Genomic DNA, 22,315 nt, shown 5'->3' on the forward strand with positions numbered 1-22,315 from the left:
TTATATACATTGTAATGGAACTGTCTGAAATAAAAACCTTTTATGGTGCATTTATTTGTCCCCGTTTGTATTTACACTTCAGATAATCCAGATGTAATTTAAAGAGTCTTTAATGAAAACTGGCAAACAGCCAAACAGGTCTTAAGTCTTCTTAACAGAACAAGAAAAAGTGTTAGAATTCCTCATAACCAACAAAAACATACAGTAAAGTGGAGTTTATCATTTCTATAGTTTCCTAAATTCATACAGTAACAAAGCAGAGATATTGACCTATGAAAATACAATCCAAAATCACTACACAAGAAAATATATTCTGTGAATTATATCGTATAGGATGAACATATTAAAAGTTTCCAAATGAAGATCCCAATAAGCGTGACCTGAACAGACGACTCCTCCTCAGCTGTGAGGCTGAATCACATGACTTCGTAGCCGCTGCGGATGCCTCTCATCAACAGGCAGGAGAACACGATGCCCAACACCTGCAATTTAAAACGAGGACACATCTGTTTATTTTTCTGCTGGTAATAGAGGTTTTTTTTTTTGACAGACTTGCAATACGATCAATCCTGTAGTCACTTTTAGAAGCAAAATAAAATCACAGTGACATTAAAAATGCAAAAAAACAAACCTCAAATATAAAAGGTAAAGAGTTAAAATTAATACAAAAACACATTAACACTATCTTTCAACTGAAATCATATTAGGAGGTAAAATGTAGTAGTAAAATTGTACTTGTTAAGATTAAGCACTACATACTAAGTGTCTGGACCGATTATGTTTGTTATTATTGACGTTACGTACCTGGAGGGCGGCAATGATGAGAGCTGCAACGATCACCCACAGGAGGTGTTTCCTCAGGAAAGCCACCAAAGCATCATGACAACCCTACAACAACAACAAACAAAAGTTAGATTTAATATGGAAATTTTACTGGTTGAGTTATTTGAGTGACCCGTTTGCTTCATGGTAAAACTTTGACTTCTTTTTAACGGTTGAGTTTTGTTGACTTTGGCTTTACTTCCTCTTATAGTTCGGACTATAAAAAACTGGCCTTGCACATTTGATAAAGGTGACAAAATACGGAATGACCATAAAGTGTTATTACACCAAATATGGAAATCTTTTACATTTTACTTGTTGCATGTTCTATTCATACACGAATATATTCATTAGTGTTTTCCAAAAACAACATATTTTGAGGTCAGTTTTACCACAGAAATGTCTTATTTACATGCACCTGTGTGGGGAATTGCTACACACACAAACTATGTGTGTGTGTGCGTGTGTGTGTGTGTGTGTGTGTTTAGTGAACACCTACTTGGCACAGAGAACCATTATTATCCCATTGGACTTGTTTCTGTCTAATATTTACTTTATGCCCAGCTCCGGTTTCGTCTCAACTCACCATTGTTTATTTAGCTTAGTAGATGTTTGACCGTTTCCAGCAACAAGTTGCTACTTTGTCAGCTGTTTGGTACTGAGAGTGTAGTTAACGGTGGTTCATCAGAGGTCTTTGCTATTGCTGACAGGGTTTAGACTGATAATAAGCTAAAAGAGGATCTAAAGCTAAGTATAACTGCAATGTCGGGTTGTGATTCCTCTGTAGGTTTGTCACAATGCACAACCTCTTTCTCTTCTCGCTCTAGCCCAACCAATAAATCAGCTGATGTATTGATGAGCGCCGGTATATCTGTATTGGTCTGTATGTCTGCCGATAATTAAAGAGAGGAATTAAGAGAAAGAGACAAAGGTAAGTTTAAACAGAAGCTAGAAACACACCACCAGATAGCACCGACTAGTTTTTCATCTGCAAAATGAATGACACACGTCTTTAAAAACATCATGTTAATGTAAATATAGATCATTTTTAAACCCTCAATTATCAATATTGATATCAGATGGGCTCTACTTTGTCTCCTACAGCCAAATCACAGCTTTCCAGGTCTTTCCACCATGTTTTGTATGTATTATATGTGTAATTCTAACTACATCTCATGCTCACTGACTTTTTAAAACAACACATTGACTGGGGGGTTTACCTTCTGGTGCACTTTGGCAGCGACTGTCATGGTCCCCTTTCCACAGTTGGCAGAGGGAGTCACACAGCATGAGTCAGGCACAGAGTTTCCATCACTTCCGAAGTTTTTCCAGTCAGAGGAACTGTTGCCGCCACAGCATTTCATCTGCAAATGAGTCATGCGAAAAACATTTAATATGGTCATGCATAACTCGTGTCAACAGATGGTGCAAAGAATAACAACGTGACGTCGTGCGCCGCAGACCAACAGGATGCAGCGGTGTTATGTGAAGGTGTTGTCAGCAAACAGTGAGTCGGAGAATATACACTGGACTCACATCCTCCTGCAGTTTATCCAAGGTCTTTTTGAAGTCAGCTGTGCCGTTCTTGTAACCAGAAATCATCTCGGTGAGACTATCCTGGACGACATTTGACAGCTACATGGGAGGCACAACATGGAGGTTAAAGCACACCTTCTGCAGGGTCTTACATACTGTCACACACAGAAAAGAGTGAAACTCGACACTCACTTTGTCTCTGTAGATGTATCCAACGATCACTGCTGCGATCTCAACAACAATGATCAGGAAGAGAAGAATGGCAAACTGGGGAAAACAGAGAAATTAAATGAAATCAACGTAATTACTATTCTAAGCTACATAATCCATGTTTTACACACATTATTCATTCCTCTGTACAGCAAAGGTAATTCAACCCTTTTTTGCTGTATCGTTTAACAGATACCGCACTACGTGACTTACCATGGTGACCATGCAGTAGTTCTCTTTCCAGGCACCGCAGCAGCCGAAGAAGGCGACGAAGAAGATCACCACGCCGATCCCAATGATAACAATGGGACCTCCTGAGGCCGACGCGTCATGGATGGTCAAGGTTTTGTGAATACCTATTTGAACCATGATTCCAATGACGGTCAATGCTAGGCCACATAGCTGCAGGGAAAAGAGGGCGGTTAGGTTACGTTGGAATTTTTGGGATCTCTTTTCATGTAATACAAGATATACAATACAGATATTACAGGCTGTAATACCTTAGTTTAATTAGGAACTGAATACCTCATTTTGAAATTGAACTGCTACTAGAATTGTATTTATTACACTATAATATCTGACTCTGATGAACTTTATATTTTTTGAAAAAACAGATATTTTTTTCCAGGTTCAAAAATGTAGATTAAAAAAAATCTCTGTTTATATAAATATGCATGCAATCAAACAGCATTTCCCCCATTGACCACCATTGTAAAACAGACATAGTCAATTATTACTCTTTGTATTGTATATTTTAAGCGACGGGATTTCATATTTGTAAAACTTTTCCAAAGCCCGGAAATTGCATTTTCTTGTGAATGACGCCACTGCTGTGTACAAGCTTGCTGGCTCGGCCAGGGGCATGATGGGAAAAACACTACTGCGCAATTTCAGTGGACCACACGTCTCCGGAAGTAAAACCAACAGTGTGCTGCAGTACTCACTTCTTCTTATACATGCCAATACAATGCCATCATGCTAATGTTCAGCCGGTAAAATTAAAATACCTACCGGAATGTTAAAGGTGGGAAATAAAACCACACAAATTTAGAGGGATGGTTAAGGGTCAAAGTAAAATATTCCATTATTTCAATTTCAACATTAGTTGTGGTTAAATGTAACAATTAGACATTTACTTGCTTATAAGATTCAAACGTTGCTTCTATATGAAGACCTTACTCAAACAAAATGATTAAGCACTTATGCTAAAAACAGATGGGAGGAAGTTACAACAGGCGTGAAGTGATCAGGTGATGAATTGCGATATGATGACGCAAGTTCCTGCAGTGGGTGGGGTGACAAGAGCATATCGTTCGATCTTCTACAAACACTGTGTGGGTGAACTGTTTGACTGGGATCAGCTGGGATCAGCTGGCTCTAAAGCAAACTTCACAGTGAACTGCATATTGTTTACTTTCACAGCAAGCGGTCCACGGGAAGGGATTTAACCAGTAGAGCTCAAACAATTAGACAACAAATTGATCCATTTCGTCAGGCAGCAGAAATATATGCATAATATTGTGCATTAAATATATATTTTTATGGCCAAACGATTAATTAAGAAAGTAACTGAGCTGATCAATTAATCAATCAATCAGGAAAATAATCATCAGTTGCAGCTACTCAACTTTTGTATTATATTATTGGACATCAAACAGACCTTCAAGTGCTGAACTGCAGAAAGACAGTAACTCATACGATGATAAATCATCATCAAAGTAGGGTGTCTGGAAGAGGACGTCACTGGTCAAGTGATACATGAAGACAGAAGAAGGAGAGAGAAATGCTGACCGCAAGGACAGGAGTAGACTGAATATATTAATCTTTTTTTTTTGCTTTAATAATAATGACTTAGAGCAGGGTTTGACATTAGCCGGCCCCGTGGCCACAAACAGTTACTCTGTCTCTTTTGAGAATGAGACTGAACATTGCTGCTTATTAATATGATCTTGTTTGACTCAACAATTATTTCAGCTTGCTGATAAATAATCAAAACATGTGGATACAACCTTAATAATGCTTATCTTATCAACAACTAGTCTTACATTACTTCAGTCTGTCTGTTTGTCTGCAGGACGAAACTACCGGACATATTTTAATGAAGCTTGGTGGAAGGGTGGAAGGGTTTTAGCATGAGCCAATGAAGAACCTGTTAAATACACATTATTGTTCTCTTTCTTAAACACCGCAAGACAGAGCATTAGGCCTTGGTGGAGGTCTTCCTCCTCGTTTCATGTAAAATGAACAGAAAGGCTCATATCAGGATAACAAAACTATTTATTGAGACTGACAGTAGCCTTTGTGTCAGATTATTGTCTGCCAAATGGGTTGTGTATTTTCCATTTTAAGCCCTCGCTGCAGCTGAGGACCTCTCCTTGTTGGCAACACCAATGTAAATATTTGAGCTTGAGTCAAATAAGTGGCTAATGTTTGACGTAGGAAAACATTAAAGAGTGAAAAGAACAGGCAAACAGAGCAAAGACCCGGTATAAAAAAAGAACAATAGAATATTCATCCGGGTTATGTTTTTTCATTAAGCTTGACTTGAAATTATGCAAATGATGCAAAGCTCAAACATTTAATCGACTAATCTAACTGAGAAATAACCGAAAAATGAATCAAAGAGATAACTAGTTGCTTTAATTCCTCCTGCTTAGCATTCATACGCAGTATAAACATTTAATACGTCATTTAAAAAACACACTATAATGTAGTTGTGAGCAGATAAAATAACAGTATTTATCACCAATTATAACTTCTTCTATGAAATATTATATAATACATATAATATGTAATGATTTTACTATATTATTATTAACTGTTATATCATTATCTGTTTGTAAACTATCCTTCAGTATATTTGTCTATATACTAGAAAGATATATAATTAAACACTTATATCTGCTTACAACTACAATATAATGTGTATTAAATTACTATATACTGCTGTTTTTTTGTTCTTTTGTAATAAACCTGACTGTTGGACAAAGCAAGACATTTGAAGACATCACTCTGGCATTTGTTTTTACTGTTTTCGGTAAAGAACACACGTCGCTTTAACCCCTCATATTAAGCATTTTTACACTGTATATTAACATTTAATTAATGTTCATAACACTATAATCTAGTTCAACATACAGTTGGATATGCTATAACAACTGTGTTTCACTTACAAGTAAATCATCATGTACTGTTATTAAATGATAAATAGGAGGGGTTTAAGTAACATTATTAATTTGATTAGTCTATAAAACGGTTAGAAAACTATAACAAATGCCGGAGTGTCATCTTCAAATATCTTGTTTTGTCCGACCAACAGGCTAAAGATACTAACAAAAACACCAGCAACAAAAGAAAAGTAGTATAAAAGTGTCACCATGTGTTGGAAGTGTTATGAGTGTGCAATGTGTGGAGCAACTAAACCAAATGTACTTCCTCTTCCTGTCCTTCTGTGTGAGATGATTATCGGTGTTTCGGTGCTACAGAGTGTACCGTGTGAAGGAGGGCAGTAAAAACACAAACAGTGTTGATCTGGACGAGTCACATGACGCCGTTCGTTACACTTTTCAATCTGGTCATAAGATTCACATTCCATCATCACCTCTCTCTGTAAAGCTCACAAATGAGGAAACAGGAAACACTCTCACGCTTGATCCAGGACGAATGCCCTAATGTTCCTCTTCTGTGCATTCATACATTTGATAATAAACAAACATGTGAGCCATTGAGTGTTCAGGTAGAGTAATTCAAGAGGGGATGCCAAAGGTCGTGTGTTTGCTCATCAGCTGGTTTTACAGATGAATACTATAATATATGTCAAAGTAGGGCAACAAGACCAGAGTTCACGCTCACAGTCACAAGGGCTGGCAAAAGGCCACATAACTAGTCTGTATTTCAGCCAAAAAGATACGCTGATGTGACACTTGTCAACATCAAGTGGCCTTATTTCCTGCCTTGTGGCTTTAGTCGTGGCCTTCAAAAAGCTCCCTTCACCTCTCAGTAACAATGTGTTTAGGTGCGATCTGCCTCCACTCTGCTGTCTTTTTGATAAGTAAACATTTACAGAGGATACTCACCCAGAAGATGAAGTTGAAAAGGAAAAGCAGGAACTTGACACATTTCATTCCCCCTTCGACACCCATGGCTGATGATGATCTGTTTCCTGTATCGAAACATGTACACAAACATATTCAAATTAACTTTAGTCGCATTCACTTTTTTTACAGGCAGAGCGTCACGAACCTTACATCAGCTGTAATATGAGCAGAAGCAGCCTGGAAGATATGAGTCATCTGATTTCTGATGATTTGATAGTTGAGCTATACAAAAAGGCCTTGAATCTTCAACCAAACTACGCATTTTAGTTCCTATGAAGCCACACCAGTAGGTCAGTGAACCACTCTTACACTTGTTTTCACTGAATGTAATTACAACCAAGACGATGGCACTCATCCATATTGTAAAATATTTGTTAAATCTTTAGGGGCAGGGCTGCTTAACCAATACGTTACGGTCTTTACAACACATAGTCTGAAGGGATTACAAGTGCTGATTTGAGGAAGAAGCAGAGCCCTCACTGTCTGTGCATCGGACCGTTAATCAACGCTAAATTAACAACAATTATGCTTTGTCGCAAGGCCAAATAATTACATCATCCAGAGCCACTTTGTCTTGTTGAATTTGTAGAGTTTGACCACTAAGTTTCACATAAACACAAAAAGATAGAAACGTTTCATTCCCGACGGTTAAACTGAAAACATCCTCTTTTTGACTAACTGTTTAAAAAAACAAAACGTGTCCGTTACAAAGCGAAGAAAACAGTTTTATTTCGGCGGTTTTGTCTTACCTTAGAGAAGAAATCAGTACAATCCTGCGGTGAGAGGCGTAGACGACAATGTGTTGAAATTTTTTAACTTCTTGCTGTTTATAGTCGCTCCTCCCTCGACTCCTTCCCTTCCCACCTCCTCTACTTCTCCTTTTATTGACCTAAACTCATTATGCTGCCTTCAAGGTCTCCTCGTTAAACACACTACTTTCCAAAGACGTTAACGGAGTCAGCTCGATGGTACGAGTCAAAAGAAGTAATACATATTTTTATGATATTATATTAATAATCTGAATTAACTAAGGTTGTCACACAAATGTAGTGGAGTAAGCTAAATATTTTATTCTAAAATGTACTGAAGAAAATACTGAAATAAAGTAAAATTGTACTTAAGTAGGCCTAGGAGTAAATACGTCGTTACTTTCTACCAATGCACAATACTCATACTTGTTCATAAACTTGTAAACGAAAATAAATACCATAAATAAATGAATTGCTAATGCCTCATAGACCAGTCAAGCTAATGCTAAGAACACATTTTGGGTTGTCTGGATGTTTAGTCTTTCTCTTTGGCAATAACATAGTTATACGTGTTTATCGTTAATAGACACTTGCATTGTTATTAATAATTGGGTTCTGGATCAGACCCTCCTGTAGCCTTTTTCTAGAAGTACATGGTCCAATCAATCAAAAGGATTTTATTTACAACCCGGCAAACACAAATTTATTCTGAATAATGGCAAAAAATGATGAATGATTAATGTCACAGCTAATAATAGTTGTATACACAACAGGAAGAAAGGCATTGTAAAATATATGAATCAGATAATCTCCCCATTCTCTCATTTCCTAAAGTAGTGACATTATTAATGATTAAAATGCTGTTACATTCACATGAAATTCAACACTGTGTCAAACTTGTCAAAGGCCTGTAAGAAACCCAATTTCTCAATAATGTCCTCTTCTGTGAAACATCCTCAGACTGACAAATAACTGTCTCCTTGAGCAATGTGTTCAAAGAATTCAAACGACAACCAACCAAATGCTGGAACCTTTCTTAACGAGCTTTGTAAGTATCCTCATTCTGATATGTTAAGCCTGGACAAAGTGAACTTTTTGCTCAAAGTTATGTTCATGTGGTAAAAATCAAAAGTCTTTGTGAATACTTTGAAATAATTCAGTGTTCAAAGCTCACATTTTTATGGTTTGAATGCGACACTGTTACATTTTCAACAATTGACTCATGCTGCATGTCTTCTCACATTCAGGCTGATAAGATGAATGCAGTGGACTGAATTGTTGACCTCAGAAACATACACCTCAGTGAGCCACATCTCTGAGAAAACCATAATGGAGCTATAATATCAGCTTACTGTAAATGTATCGTTCAAGTCAAGCTCAGGAACTGAATTTTCATTCGACTGTTTTTTTTAAAAAGTACATACATATTTAGCAGAAGGGTTCAGTTTATTCATTTAAGCTGTGGGACCACAATGATAAAGCAGCTAAAATGCAGTGTCATGCAACCACATGACACTGCCATTAGTTCACCATTAGTTCACCACGTAGGCCCGTGGCTCAGGGCGGTGGTGCAGCATGCAACAAGACTAAAAGTCTACAACCGGGTTTGTAGCTTTGTGAGGCTGTAGTTAGGCACAGCTGTACTTTGAGCTATAGGCTAACATGCTCACAATGACAATGTTAAAATACAGATGTTTAGCATTTATTATGTTCAGCATGTTTGTCATCTTAGTTTAGCATATCAGCATCACAAACGTTTGTAGGATTCATCGGGAACGTGAATGAATCCATCCTATAGTTGTTGATGTTAGTGCTTTGTGTAAAATGTATTTAATTACCTTTAAATCATCTTCATTGTTCATCCCTAAGTTTTAGCCTGTGGGGACATTTCAGTCACAGCACCGGAGGTCACTGTGTATATACACAGCGTATCTGGTCATGCATGTGCAATTATGTGCTACTCCGTTAACCTTTGTGTTTTTTTTGCTTCTTTTTAACTGATTTATTGTGTGTCGGTGGTGGGTGCTTGTGTGTAGGTGTCTCTTGTACATGTAGCCTACTGAAAGTTCAAAATTAAATGATATGGAACAGATGTTGATTTGTCTTACAAAGCTCTCAATGTCCTCAAATTGATGCAATATCCTCTGACTGTCCACAAGAGGGTAGCACAGGGTTTAGTTATTGTTGAGTGCTTCTTTTTTTTGCACTTAACTGATGTTTGGGAGAATCTTTCAAATACAACATTGCCAGCTTTTGGCAATCTACAAAATGCTTTCAATTGGATGAAGTCAAAATGGTGTAAGTTGAAACTAGTTTTATTAAGTATTTTTTTCAAATCCTACACTGTAACGACAGACTATTGACCTATTTGTCAAGCTCCAAACAATTCTGAACTATATGTTATCAACATTTATCTTGGTATGTCAATGTGCATTTTAAACTATTTTCAAGACACTCTTTCTATATGAAATTATGTATGTGTTGTTTTATGCTGATATTGTAGGCCTTTGGTGCCATGATGTGATGGTTATGGGTCTTGATTGATTGATGTCATTGTGTAGTGGGACCTGATTGGTCTACGTGGGCCTACCAACCTATTTAAGACATGCTCATCTATTGTTTTTTAAAGTACCTTATCGATATACCGAACCGTTATCAATAACTATCTCTGAACACAAGTGAAAAAGACAGTGTGCGGTAGTTTTTTCTTATATATTGTCTACCCAAGGTATTCTCCTACGCACCTGTCAACCTACTTCCAATTAATCTAGTTTTTTTAAAGTAAAAAACATCAACATAAACTATTTATTCTTAATATAGTGTATAAATTGGTCTAGCTGTAAGTTTATCTCTACAGTCGTTTGAGAGAGTCGTTGAACACACAGCAACGATGACGACATCGAGCGTGACTCTGTGATTGGCTCGACGGCCTGTAACTCATCCGATCTCTTGCCAGAAGCGGAAGGGGCGGGACAAAACGCCACGGAGGCTCATCATGGCGGGATGCATGAAAATGACCAACGGTTTCACCTCTATAAGTGCTAAATTAAGGGTTTTCATGGTGCTACTTATCTATTTACCCCAGACATCAGGACACCAGGCTACGGGTAAGAAGCAGTGTTAGGCAGAATTAGCGGAGAAGTAATGTGATACGTATTTTAAACAAGTTTCATCGGTCAGGCTAACTCATGCTAGCTTGTGTTGGGCTGTTTGGATGTAAGTGAAACTGTACAGAAGAGACTTCATGCTGAGCCTTTCTCTGAGTCTGTGTAGGGGAGACATTTAATTCGTTGTATCATGTTTAAAGTTGTCTGCGAACAAATGTATGAAACCTGAACTATTTAGCTGGAGTTTACAAGTCCTGACCCGCCCTCAGGTTATTTCGATCATGCTAATTATATAACCTGTGCGTCACTAAGCAGAAACAAGTTTGACAGTTGCAGCAATTTGCACGATATTCAGGAAGTGAAGACAGTGATATATTAATACGCTGTATGAGGTATTTATACCTTGCAAAAATACTACACCTGTTTAGCTTCTGGTCTGCATTTCTGTATTCTTTTCACCTTTTATAATATAGTATTTTGTTGGGACTTTAATTAAGAGGATCAAGCTTGAAAAAAGTATATCTCAGTTGACATGAAACGTTACTTATGTTTTTTTAATCTGTTCATTAGTATTTTACTAAATGATTATATCACTGTGTATATTTTCAATAGTTAAAACACACAGGTGATAATGACATCAATAGTAATGATCCACTATGGACTAAGCTAGTTAGTCTGTTATTTGTGTAAGGCTCTTGTAATACATAACAAAAAGCTATTAAAACTTAATTTCTTCAAGTTTTAGATAAAACATAATGTCTTTTAGTCATCTAGTAGGGAAGTCAGGACGTATAGAGGGACGGACTTATTGACGATACAAAAAAATACATCCTTCAAACAGTCATCTTTTAAATGTGTTGATCGTGTCACAGGTTTCTCTTACAGTGAACAGCCTAACTTATCAAGCAACTTGTGATGCAATCTTAGTATTAACATGCACGTATCTTCTTATCGAACACAGGTAACAAACATCCCGTAACTGATCTCCAGGATGGAGAGGAGTACGTACAGTCAGGGTCCAACAGTTTCTGTTACAAAAACTCTGTGTTTCCGAATTGGAGGCAAACATGGACAAGAATTCAGGTAAGTCACACAAACGGTGGTTAGCCGAATCCAGACATGTTTAGTGTGTATTTAATGAACTTTCTCAATTATAAAATGATTAGATAATGTTGACAAAAATGCTGTTATCACCCTCAGTCCGGGTATCTTGGAGCCACATTTGATATTGTTTAAAGTTTTTAAAATGTTGTGATCAGTGACATCAAGATAAAACGGGAAGCCTCTGCTGGGATATTGTGTAAACCGTTATTAACAAGAGTTATATCTTACAGCACTTCATCTTAACTTAATAACTGAATATTTCTGATAGGTCAAAGTGTGGAGTTCAAACGTGTTTAAGGTGGAAATTGTGTCGGGTGAGGAGGAGCTGCAGGAGCTGGACCGCTTCAGTGTCTGGGGCTGGTTTCAGAGCTTGTTACGTGAGCGGCACAATGAAACCACGATTAACATCAACCTGTTCAGCAAGGAGACGTGCTTCAAGGTTGATCCTGCTGACAGAACAAAGTACACTGTCGAGCCCCTTCGCAGTAAGTGGGAAGCAAATGCACGCAGTTAACTTGCTGGTTATTGACCGTTATTACATTCAACACAATGTCCTCTTTTTCCCCTTGCAGAGTTTGATATCTATCTGTTTTTGGTTTTCCTCGCTGGAGCGTCTTTGTTTGTCTTTGCAGGATCACTCAGCAGGTCATTTTCCCCACTCATGTTTCATTGTTAGGATTTTACAGCATTATGATGTTGTTGTTAACAGTTTTCTTCCTCCCTTAACTGAAGGAGTCCAGTTTTCTTCTACTCTGCTGGTATGAGCACCGGCATGATCGCCTCACTCATCATCCTGTTTTTCATTTTGGCACGCTTTTTGCCAAAGGTGAGGAATTTCATTGCCCACAAATATCCATGATTTTATGAGTTGAATCACTTTGGCCTCATATTTAATGATTGTACTCTTTTTGTGTATGTTGTTTCTGCAGAAAAGCCCTTTTTATGTCTTGATTGTTGGCGGCTGGTCGTTTTCTTTGTATGCCATCCAACTCGTCTTCAGGAACCTCGGCGTGATTCTGCGAGAACACTGGAACGTGGCTTTAGGTACCGACCCTTTGTCAACACAAACTTTATAGATATTCCCCTTTCTGGTGTTTGAAACATCAGACCAAAGACTCTTAAGACGGCATATTAAAGAGCTATTTTTAGACCAGTGAGTATGTAAGATAAGCATCCACTCTATTTGACAAGTCAAAGGGTGCCTTTGGATACCTTTCAGTATAACTACTTTTGTTGGATGATATATTATCCCAGAAATGATTGTGATAAATTATTTTGTCATTTTAAGACCATTTATTGCTATTACAGATATGATACAATAGCATAACAATTCAAGTACGCCCTTCCAAAAAGCAGTATTCAGACATTGGAATGTGAAAAAGTATTTTAAAAATTCTTATATTTGTTCATCTAAATAAACAAAACATTAAATAATACAAAATAATAAATAAAATGGACTTTCATGCTCCGTTAACAATAATGTGAAATGGATGGACTTTATATTGAGCCTTTCTAGTCTTCTGAACTCAAGAGTTCAGAGTTCGGCTCAGATTTTGTTAAACCTGCTTTCTAAAACAAGGCCCTGCCCATCAGGATCTAATATACACACACACACAGATGGCCCTGCCTTCAGGAGCGTTTTGGGGTTCAGTATCTTGCCCAATGACACTTCGACATGTAAACTGGAGGAGTCTGGGGTTTAAACGCTGATCTTCCAGTTAGTGGATGTTGTGCTCTGCATCCTGAGCCGCATGCCGTCTCTCTTATAACAGTAGGGAACACCCTGCTGTCTAATTGGACATGTTGGCTTAAATGTTGCTGACATTATGATGTAAACAATCATGCATGTAAACACAACGGGCAATGAGGTCAGCAACATTGATCGAGCTCATGTCAATGCGTGTATATTGTACAATAGGCTAATGTAATTATCGTGACAGGCCTAAACGGAGATCTGTTCTCAACACAGATTAATCTCCTGACTTAGTTGTCTGTAGTATGTGATGCTTAACTCTACATACAATACACCATGTGCCTCACATTGAGCCTTTATGTATGGTGGTGTTAAGATATATTTATATACAAGAATTTTGGGTTAGTTCTTTCTAAACACGGTAAATCAATATGTGTGTTTTTCTCAGGTTATGTAGCAGTGGTGGGATTCATCACTTTTGCTGTGTGCTACCGTTACGGTCCTCCCGTGGATGCGAAGAGCATTAACATCTTGTCATGGACGCTGCAGCTGTTTGGCCTACTTCTGATTTATTTCGGGATTCAAATTCAGCAAGTTGCATTCGCCATCATCGTGGCAGCTGTGTTCTCCAAACATCTACAGTACCCAGTGTGTCTGACGGTTGCTGCGTGGAGGTGGGTGTTCACAGTGCCGACAGAAGGTGGCGTCAGAGTACCGTAATATATGAAACCTACTATAGTTCAAGAGTCAAAGTCTTGCATGATGTCTGCTTATTTCAGCTATTTTAGATTTATCCGAGTTGACATTGAAATAGTGATATTGAATTCTGCCTTTTTTTTTTAATGTTGTGCAGGAGAATCAAAAGGTATGTTCGCTGGAAGCCGGAGCCACGTCGCCTGTTGACTGACGAAGAGTTTCAAAAGCAGGGGGAGGAAGAGACTCTGCGTGCTCTGGAGGAGCTGAGGAAGCACTGCAACAGCCCAGAGTTCAGCCCATGGAAGACAGTGTCCAGGCTGCAGTCCCCGAAAAGGTGCCTGTCCTCATGTTCTGCTCCTAGAAGTTTATTATTCATTCAAACACATTATGTTAAGCTGCTTTAACCCAGCTTGGTTTAACAAAAAATAGAAAGACACTCTTCATTTACATTTGGGTCCAGCTATTACTATGAAGAGATAATAAAAGGTATTCCCTAATGCTAATTAAAGAATCTGCTTTATTTGGCCAGTAAATGTATATCTCTCTCAATTTACTTACACAGAAATTGAAATACCAGCTAGGGGCAAGGACAGCAAAGCTTGATAGATAAAGGTATGGAATAGAAAGGACTGTTGTGTTTACAAGTAGTGGAAAATAGGATTAAGTATATATAAGCACTATATTAATATATATAAAAAGCACCACATACATTCATTTAATACTTATATTTACTCCTATTTTTACTATAAATGTGACTTCTGAAACCAAATAGCTACACCATCATGGTTACGGTGTGTATTTGGTTTTTGTAATTACTTTATTGTAGAGATCTGTTTTCACCTCAAATTTTCTTTGATTAAATATTGTAAAACATGAAAACTTCCAAGAGGTTTCATACTTTTTATATGCACTATATGTTGTTGCGTAAATTGATACTCAGATATCACAATAATCTTAAAATCCTTTTTTGATTCATGCTATATGAATCTATCTAACTCCTGCTTGGTTTATTATTGAAGTGTGGACAAACATTGTAGTTGTGAGTATAAGTGCATGTGTAGTATGTAGGTACTCCTACAGACCAGGACATGGTTATTGTACTGCATAACGCGGGTATTGTTGCTGATGTCGTCACTTTAATCCACAGGTTTGCTGATTTCATTGAAGGGTCGCCTCACTTGATGTCAAACGAGGTGTCTGTTCACGTGCACGAGTACGGCTTTGGAGGATCTTTTTTTGAGGACGAGTTTTTTGACACAGACGACGAAGAAGACGAAATTAAGCCTATGATGATACCGGAGTGAGGCCGCTGTGTTGAGAGGCGTACGAAAAACAGTCAGACAATTCTATCATTGCCTGTCAGAAAGGTGGCCAGAAACCGGCTCTCTGTGGCTTCGACGCAAACGTCCGGACTGACTCTGTGATGAACGTGGAGGCCGGATTAAGAAAACTCTGGATTGTGATATCGGTCAGAGGAGCCGCCTCGAGTCCAGGCTCTGAACGAACAACAGGCAGAACAGTGTGGTCACACCTGTTATCAGCATAAAGAAATGTCAAAGTAATGTAGTTTCAAAGTGTGCGCTAAAGCCAAATATCTTCTTTATTTTAGGGAACAATGGCCTCTGTTAAATTTGAGGTTGCAAAAAAATGGTGGCACTGCGATTAGGGCCTTTTTTTGTTATTTTTGGAGGTCAAAGCAATTTAACTTTTTACAGTGTGATGGTAGCTTGTGTTGTCTTTAGCTTAGGAACGGTTTTAAAGTTTTATTTTTCGAAACATGTGTTCACAGCCTTTAGCCTCTAAATGTGTTCTCTGAGTGTAAAGTTAGACGTAAAGTACACCATGTGATACGGTCGTGGTTATTATTCTATCTTTCTGCTCAGGGAGGGAAAGTTTGTTTCATTGTTTTCATGGACATAAATCAGGAGAAGTATTTTGAATAAAAAATATACTTTAACTCTGGCGTGCATGAATCAGCATCATTGTATAAGATTATTAGACGTAAAGGTGGCAAGATGTTAATTTCATGACCACTGTACTTCAGTACAATTTTAAGATACTCTTACTGTACTCAAGTACATTTAATGCTACTTTCTACTTCTGCTCTGCTATATTTCAGAGGGAAAGATTGTTCTTTTTTACTCCGCTACATTTATCTGACAGCTGTAGTAATGTAGTAAATAAAAATAATTTATAGAATATGATGCATTTTTTTAAATATTAAACTACCCAACAGTGTCAAAAGTAGCTTTACTTTGATCAGCTACAACATAAAATGCTTAAAAATCTCAATCAGGGTAATTCTGCTACGGAATTAATTTTACCGTAAGTTACTGCTACTTTCATTTTCGGTAAAACATCTGAATACTACATGTTCCACCACAAGATTTCTTTGTAGATTGTCATAAGGATAATTTAAGATATTTAAGAGTTTTAATGGATTCCTAATTGCATCTATGGCTGCAAGAAATTATTTCCATTTTCTATGTCTAAAAAAAAATGTAAAATGCCCACAATAGGTTCCCACAGCCCAAGATGAAGTCTTCAAACAAAGAGTTTTGTCAGCAAACATTGTGAATATGCGTCAGCATTTTTATCAAAACCCCCCCCTGGATCCCATTGGTGATTTTTCTTGGGTTTACTGTGTGTGTTATGTATTTAACGCTTCTGATGAATACGACCCGATTTTTAGTCACAGGAAGTTTTACCATCTGTGACAAAGCAGAACTTTCTGACCGTTCTCATATCTGCAGTTCACCTCTTACATCTGCTGTTTATAGCTCTCCAGGAAACTTTGTTTCAGACGTTAAAATCAAAGACAAAGTGATGACTGTTATTCACTCATACTGTCCTATGTATTAAATGCCCCGGTTTTAAATACACAAACACAAACATATGGAGTACCTCTAGCCAAATCTCCTGAGTTCACATTGAATCGGAAGTGGAAGTAAAACTGGGATGAAACCGCACTGGATGCCCAAGATTTGCTGTTTAAGTGAGACGGCGTTATCTTGCATCTGCTACACTTTTATTATACAGGTACGTTGCCGTAAAGAACTACAACACTGCATTCATCCTTTTCTCTCCCACTCTCGAGTTTCAGCGAGCCATATCATTGACATTTAGCCCGACTGCCCTCTGCATCCTACCACCACCGGCTTCTGTCCGCCCATCCTTTGAAGGCAGGGCACACCCCTGCAGCCGCTGATAACTGAGAATTACACATGAATGAAACGGATAGCATTATTTGCATGTGTTTCCCAGGAAAAGGTTGACATACTCCACTGCTGCATTTCCTGACTTACTTCCCCAAAGAAATGCATCACCAACAGGGAAACCTCACTGCAAACGTGACCACAATGCATGCAAAAGGGAGGTGTGTGTGTGTGTGGGGGGAGAAACCCTTGGATATATACAAGCACATTGCACAAGCTGTGACGGCCCCCTCATGGTGGCGTCATGTAAAGTGTCTGGAGTTCCCCATAGCTTATAAACTGGCCCACAATCGATCGATTGATTCTTACACACAAAAGGAATTTGCCGTTTTTTTTTCTACTTGACCTCGTGGAAAAGAGAAGAGACAACCAAGCATTCACAGCGTGTAGCTCTCACTGCTCATTTTATAAACGGGAAACAACGTACAGCTTCAGAAATCAGTAAGTTACAGGATTATGTGTGTGATAGCAAGACTGCAGTGTTTTATTGTAGGCTACATATAAATCCCTCACAGTAAAGGAAGACAAAAGCATGAAAAAAGACATTCGGAACATGAACCACACTGCCGCAATGAAGTCATTCACATTTATGGCAACAAGCAGACAGTATTACAGACGTGCAGCCGGTGCAGTTTGTAACAGAAATCATCAAAGATGTATATCAGGAATGTCGGTAAAGAAAATAATTACTGTCATAAAACAGCAGCAGTGCATTTACCTTCTTTTTTTTTTTTCAGGCTGCAAGAGGCAGCACACACTGCAACTTTCATATATTACTCCACACAGTCTGTACAGTTAAAGACAAATCCAACGGGTTCTCTTCTCCTCAACCTCTAAACATAAAGTAGTTCAGCAGGAACAGAAAACTAGGAGTCCATTGTTGGTGGGTAAAATCCAGTGTTCTGTCAGTACTTGTTGATCCCAAATATCCGTACTCCGTGAAACTGAGGCAACTTTGGGAGGACCACACTGAGAAGGGAGCTTGTGTTGATGAGAAAATGCGTGGGATCATATTTTGTGTAGAAACTGGCGAGAATATACCTGCACAGAGAGAAGAATGGTGTGACTGTAGCGTCAAAATGTACATTGAAGCACCAAAAATATACATGGCAAACACTCAAATCAGAAAGTGAAAATATCTCCACAACTAACCATTCAAGCAACACCTAGTTAGTTTCAGTTCCTGTGACAGTCTGAAGAAGTGGAGTTTAAAAATTGCAGCAGAAGGCAACAAACAAAAGATTTGTTTAGGTTTAGAGTTACTCAACTGTGTGAATCCTTGAGGTTGAACAAACATGAATGCAACAAACTTGCAAACCTTTTTTAAAGTTTGAAAGCTGCATTGTTTACATCCATGTTTAAAGTCCCAGTGAAATGGAAGTTAGAGCGTCATTTTGCTTCCGTTACGGTTTCAAATGTTTGATGACTCATCAGCGCTTACAAAAAATAATCCAAACAAAGGAGACTTTTGGTGACTAGCTATCCTCACCAGTCGTATAAATCGTAGAAGCTAACGGAGCAATATCAAGAGATGTGTGTTTGTATATCAGAGGGCAAAAACCTTGTTTTCATTTCCAAAACAAGGTGGTTGAGGTCTGATTCATTCAAGGGAAACTTTGCAGATTTTTAACCGACTACTGCCCGCGATGAAGTGACACAGAGCCAGTTGAATATCGGCAGCATTTCCCTTGTCCTCCTCATAATAGAACAACAGGTGACGGAGGTGTGTGTGGAGCCGACAGTCGCGCCAAACTCTAAGACGGCCCGCTTTGTAGCGGTCCAATCAAATGCAAAGGATTTGATTAAAATCCCTCTCGTAGGTGTACAACTCTCAACTGTTCCGTTTCACTGTGAAACACGTCACAGTATAGAATCTGAAGAAGCTTCAACTTTAAAGGTAAACTAGCTTAAAATTGTTCCCAGGTCATCTCAAAACTAAAAGGCCAGAAGATTCCCCAACAGCCTCAACAAGTGAGTCAAAAATGATTTAGCAATGATCAAACTGTCCAGCTCTGCAGAGGCCTATTTTTTAAAGAAAATACTTACAGAACAATTGGTGAGATAGTGAGGAATTTGCGCGAAGATGTGAACTGGACTCCGTAGTCCATCTGCTCCCAGTGTGTGAGGAGACGAGCTTTGCCTTGGTCTGGTGTCTCAAAGGGAGTGCCCTTCACTGTGTGGAGAAACAGGTACATCACCTGCAGAGGACAGACAGACAGGTTTACCTCCAGTTTGTACTCTTCAAGAAGTAATGCTCAGACTGATCATTTTCATAGCGTAGGGGGCAAGTGTAACAAAGTGAAAGTTAATAATCATATATTATGATATAGACGATTTTCTGGAAATTCAATCAAGAAATTGTTGATGGATTAAAGAAAACAGTCTGTCTTTTTGGCTAATCCAGAAAATGAATTACCCGATAAATCACATTGATGCAAAATTTCTATTATCCTCTGAAATTAAAGGAATAGTTTGACATTTTGGGAAATTTGCCTTCCTGCTGAAAGCTGAGAAGATCAAAACCACTCTCACATCTATCCATTAAATATGAAGGTGGAGTCAGGACACGGTTAGCTTAGCAGAAAATAAAAAATGTGTTACCGCTTCCTGCCAAGAAATAGTCTCATAACCCCTGTATTTAAAACGGACATGTATCTTCATGAACTTGCATTCTTTGTAGAGATTAAACAAAAAAGATGAACTGTGCTAATCCATGTGATGTAGAGGCGCTGGTTTATAAGTAGATATTCATGAACTCTTGGACAGGTCCAGGCTAGCTTTTTACCCTGTTTCCAGTCTTTATGCTAAGCTAAGCTAAACACGTCCTCGCTGTAGCTTCATATTTTAATTTCTTATTCAGAGAACACACACACACACACACACACACACACACAGTGGAGCGCTGATCAGTGTGAACTTCAATGCAAACTACAGCTTAATAACTGCATTTCCCAAAATGAAAAACTATTCCTTTAACATTTTTAACTTGATCACTGCTTTTTAACAATGACAACAATGCCAGAGACACTATACAGCATAAATACAAACATATCTGTGGGTTGTTGTCACATGTATTTAGGATGTGTAATGAATCCTATACATCTCTATCTCTAACTGACCAGGTTGTGGATGACATTGGTCAGAGTCCAGACGAGCGGTACGGTGAAGAAGGGGATGCTGAGCAGGACGATGTGTAGCACGACGGTCAGCAGCAGGTAGGTGAGCCATATTCCTCTACTGTTCATCACCCTCGTGTTGGGGTTCACCTCGCTGTGAGCTACGCCCACGTTCATCCTAAACACAGAGGAGACACTAGATTTAAGCGTTCAGGATGCTGAAAACCAGCCTCTGTTGATTCCAGAGGACTTTAGACATCCGACTTCTCAAACATGATGTAAGCAGGCAGGCTACATCTCAAACCTGATCGCCCCACACATGGTAAAATAGCTAGTAGTGATGAGGATGATCTGCTGAAATGTAGTTTTTCTTATGTAATTTGAACAATGCCGCACCCTCTGCTTATGGACCGAGTGTCATACCATCACCGAACAATACAGATTTATAGTTACAATCATCTCACTACAGTTCAATTTCATGTTTGAACTTCAACTTTTTCCATTTATGAATATATGCAAATGAGTTATGCACTTCTTCAAAAGCCATCTGTCCCATTCATCAAAAGAACCAACAAGAGCTGCAACTAAGTTATTTATCTTTTATTGATTAATCCGACAGTTGTTTCCTTAGACTTTTTTAAAGTCCTTGCGTTGTCCAAACCACGGCCCAAAAAACAATCAAAGATATTCAATTTTTACAACGACATAAAACAAAGAAAAGCTACAAATTCTCACATTGGAGGAACCAGTGAATGTTCCAACTAAATTCTATCCACATTATCTAATAATCCACTGATTATTATCTTGATTCATTGTTTGGTCTATGAAGTCAAACATTTCCATCACAACTTCATAAAACCCAAATAGGTGCCATGAAATAGGTGTCATGAAAACTCCAAATCCTAAATATGTTAAATGCATTATCACATAAGACAAAGAACAGCATCACATCCTCACAGTTAAGAAGTTACTATTGCATCTTAATTGTTCTATATCAACTCTATATATTGGACTCCGCCCGACTGAACTCTGCTGTGTGACTAAACACGCGCTTCCGCTCAGGGTTCACTACGTCACTCGGCTAGCGTTACAACTAACTGCAGCATTCAGACAACAAACTGGCACTAAAAACAATAACGAAGCAGCAGTTAACGTGTACTTCTTAAATGTTATACGAGAACATAACAGCAACCCTTCACACTAAACCCGACATTGTTTAACTGTTATCTTAGAAGTTAGCTTTTAAATGACACAACGTTCGCATGCTAGCTAACAGTGTAGCTGCTATCTACAGGTTGACGTGCTAACGTTAGCTCGAAGCTACGTTGATCCGGATGTAACGGCTGCTCACTAAATCTGTACTGAAGGGGGTTAAACGCCTCTGCTGAATCGTGATGAATTAGCCTCGCCCATTCGGAATTTCGAGGTTTAAAACTTAACATTTATAAAGAGCAAACTTTTACCTTCCTGTGTTGTCGTAGCTCTACAGGAAATTCCTTGTTTTTTCTTTGACCCCGCCTTCGTTAGGCTTGGTCTGGTTCCGTTCCTCTGTAACAGCTGGCAAAACTCCAGCCTGTGTCCACCTGTCAGCGTCATGTGAAGAGGTGAGGGGGACGCTACTGCATAAGCTTTTAACAAAGCAATTGATCTCAAAGAAAGTCCCTGGATCCCCCAGTAAATGTGAACAATAGCTTTAAGATCACTGTTAATTCCCAATCCCATATAACCATGTATTTTTCTGATAAACTGAAGGATGAAGCGTGGAAGCCCATTTCCACCACTGAGAGGAACAAATAAAGATCATTATGACTTAGCATCTCATAATCATGACTTAGTATCTCATAATCATGACTTAGTATCTCATAATTATGACTTAGTATCTCATAATCATGACTTAGTATCTCATAATTATGAGATACACATCTCCTTATTTTGAGATAGTATCTCATTATTATGACTTACAGGATCTT

The 22,315-nt window shown here is 38.4% G+C and overlaps 3 protein-coding genes across 3 annotated transcripts; 1 reads left to right on the forward strand and 2 right to left on the reverse strand.

The window, feature by feature from the left end:
• Window positions 1–88: 88 nt before the first annotated feature.
• On the reverse strand, window positions 89–7,517 carry cd63 (CD63 molecule). Its single transcript, XM_079173429.1, has 8 exons — window positions 7,415–7,517; window positions 6,645–6,730; window positions 2,782–2,970; window positions 2,551–2,625; window positions 2,359–2,457; window positions 2,043–2,186; window positions 805–888; window positions 89–482 (listed from the first exon to the last, which is right to left on the reverse strand). Exons 2-8 carry the CDS (start codon window positions 6,708–6,710, stop codon window positions 417–419), a joined length of 723 nt encoding a protein of 240 aa, XP_079029555.1. The 5' UTR covers window positions 6,711–6,730; window positions 7,415–7,517; the 3' UTR covers window positions 89–416.
• Window positions 7,518–10,394: 2,877 nt separating this feature from the next.
• On the forward strand, window positions 10,395–15,956 carry nemp1 (nuclear envelope integral membrane protein 1). The gene is made up of 9 exons (XM_079169536.1): window positions 10,395–10,521; window positions 11,483–11,604; window positions 11,894–12,110; window positions 12,198–12,270; window positions 12,358–12,451; window positions 12,555–12,669; window positions 13,767–13,992; window positions 14,172–14,348; window positions 15,162–15,956. Exons 1-9 carry the CDS (start codon window positions 10,410–10,412, stop codon window positions 15,316–15,318), a joined length of 1,293 nt encoding a protein of 430 aa, XP_079025662.1. The 5' UTR covers window positions 10,395–10,409; the 3' UTR covers window positions 15,319–15,956.
• Window positions 15,957–17,609: 1,653 nt separating this feature from the next.
• Window positions 17,610–21,862, reverse strand: ormdl2 (ORMDL sphingolipid biosynthesis regulator 2). Its single transcript, XM_079182523.1, has 4 exons — window positions 21,809–21,862; window positions 20,349–20,523; window positions 19,276–19,427; window positions 17,610–18,270 (listed from the first exon to the last, which is right to left on the reverse strand). The coding sequence occupies exons 2-4, from the start codon at window positions 20,520–20,522 to the stop codon at window positions 18,135–18,137; spliced, it is 462 nt and encodes a 153-aa protein (XP_079038649.1). The 5' UTR covers window position 20,523; window positions 21,809–21,862; the 3' UTR covers window positions 17,610–18,134.
• Window positions 21,863–22,315: the final 453 nt, after the last annotated feature.

This window comes from Pholis gunnellus (genome assembly GCF_910591455.1).
Source record: "Pholis gunnellus genome assembly, chromosome: 2".
Lineage (NCBI taxonomy): Eukaryota > Metazoa > Chordata > Actinopteri > Perciformes > Pholidae > Pholis > Pholis gunnellus.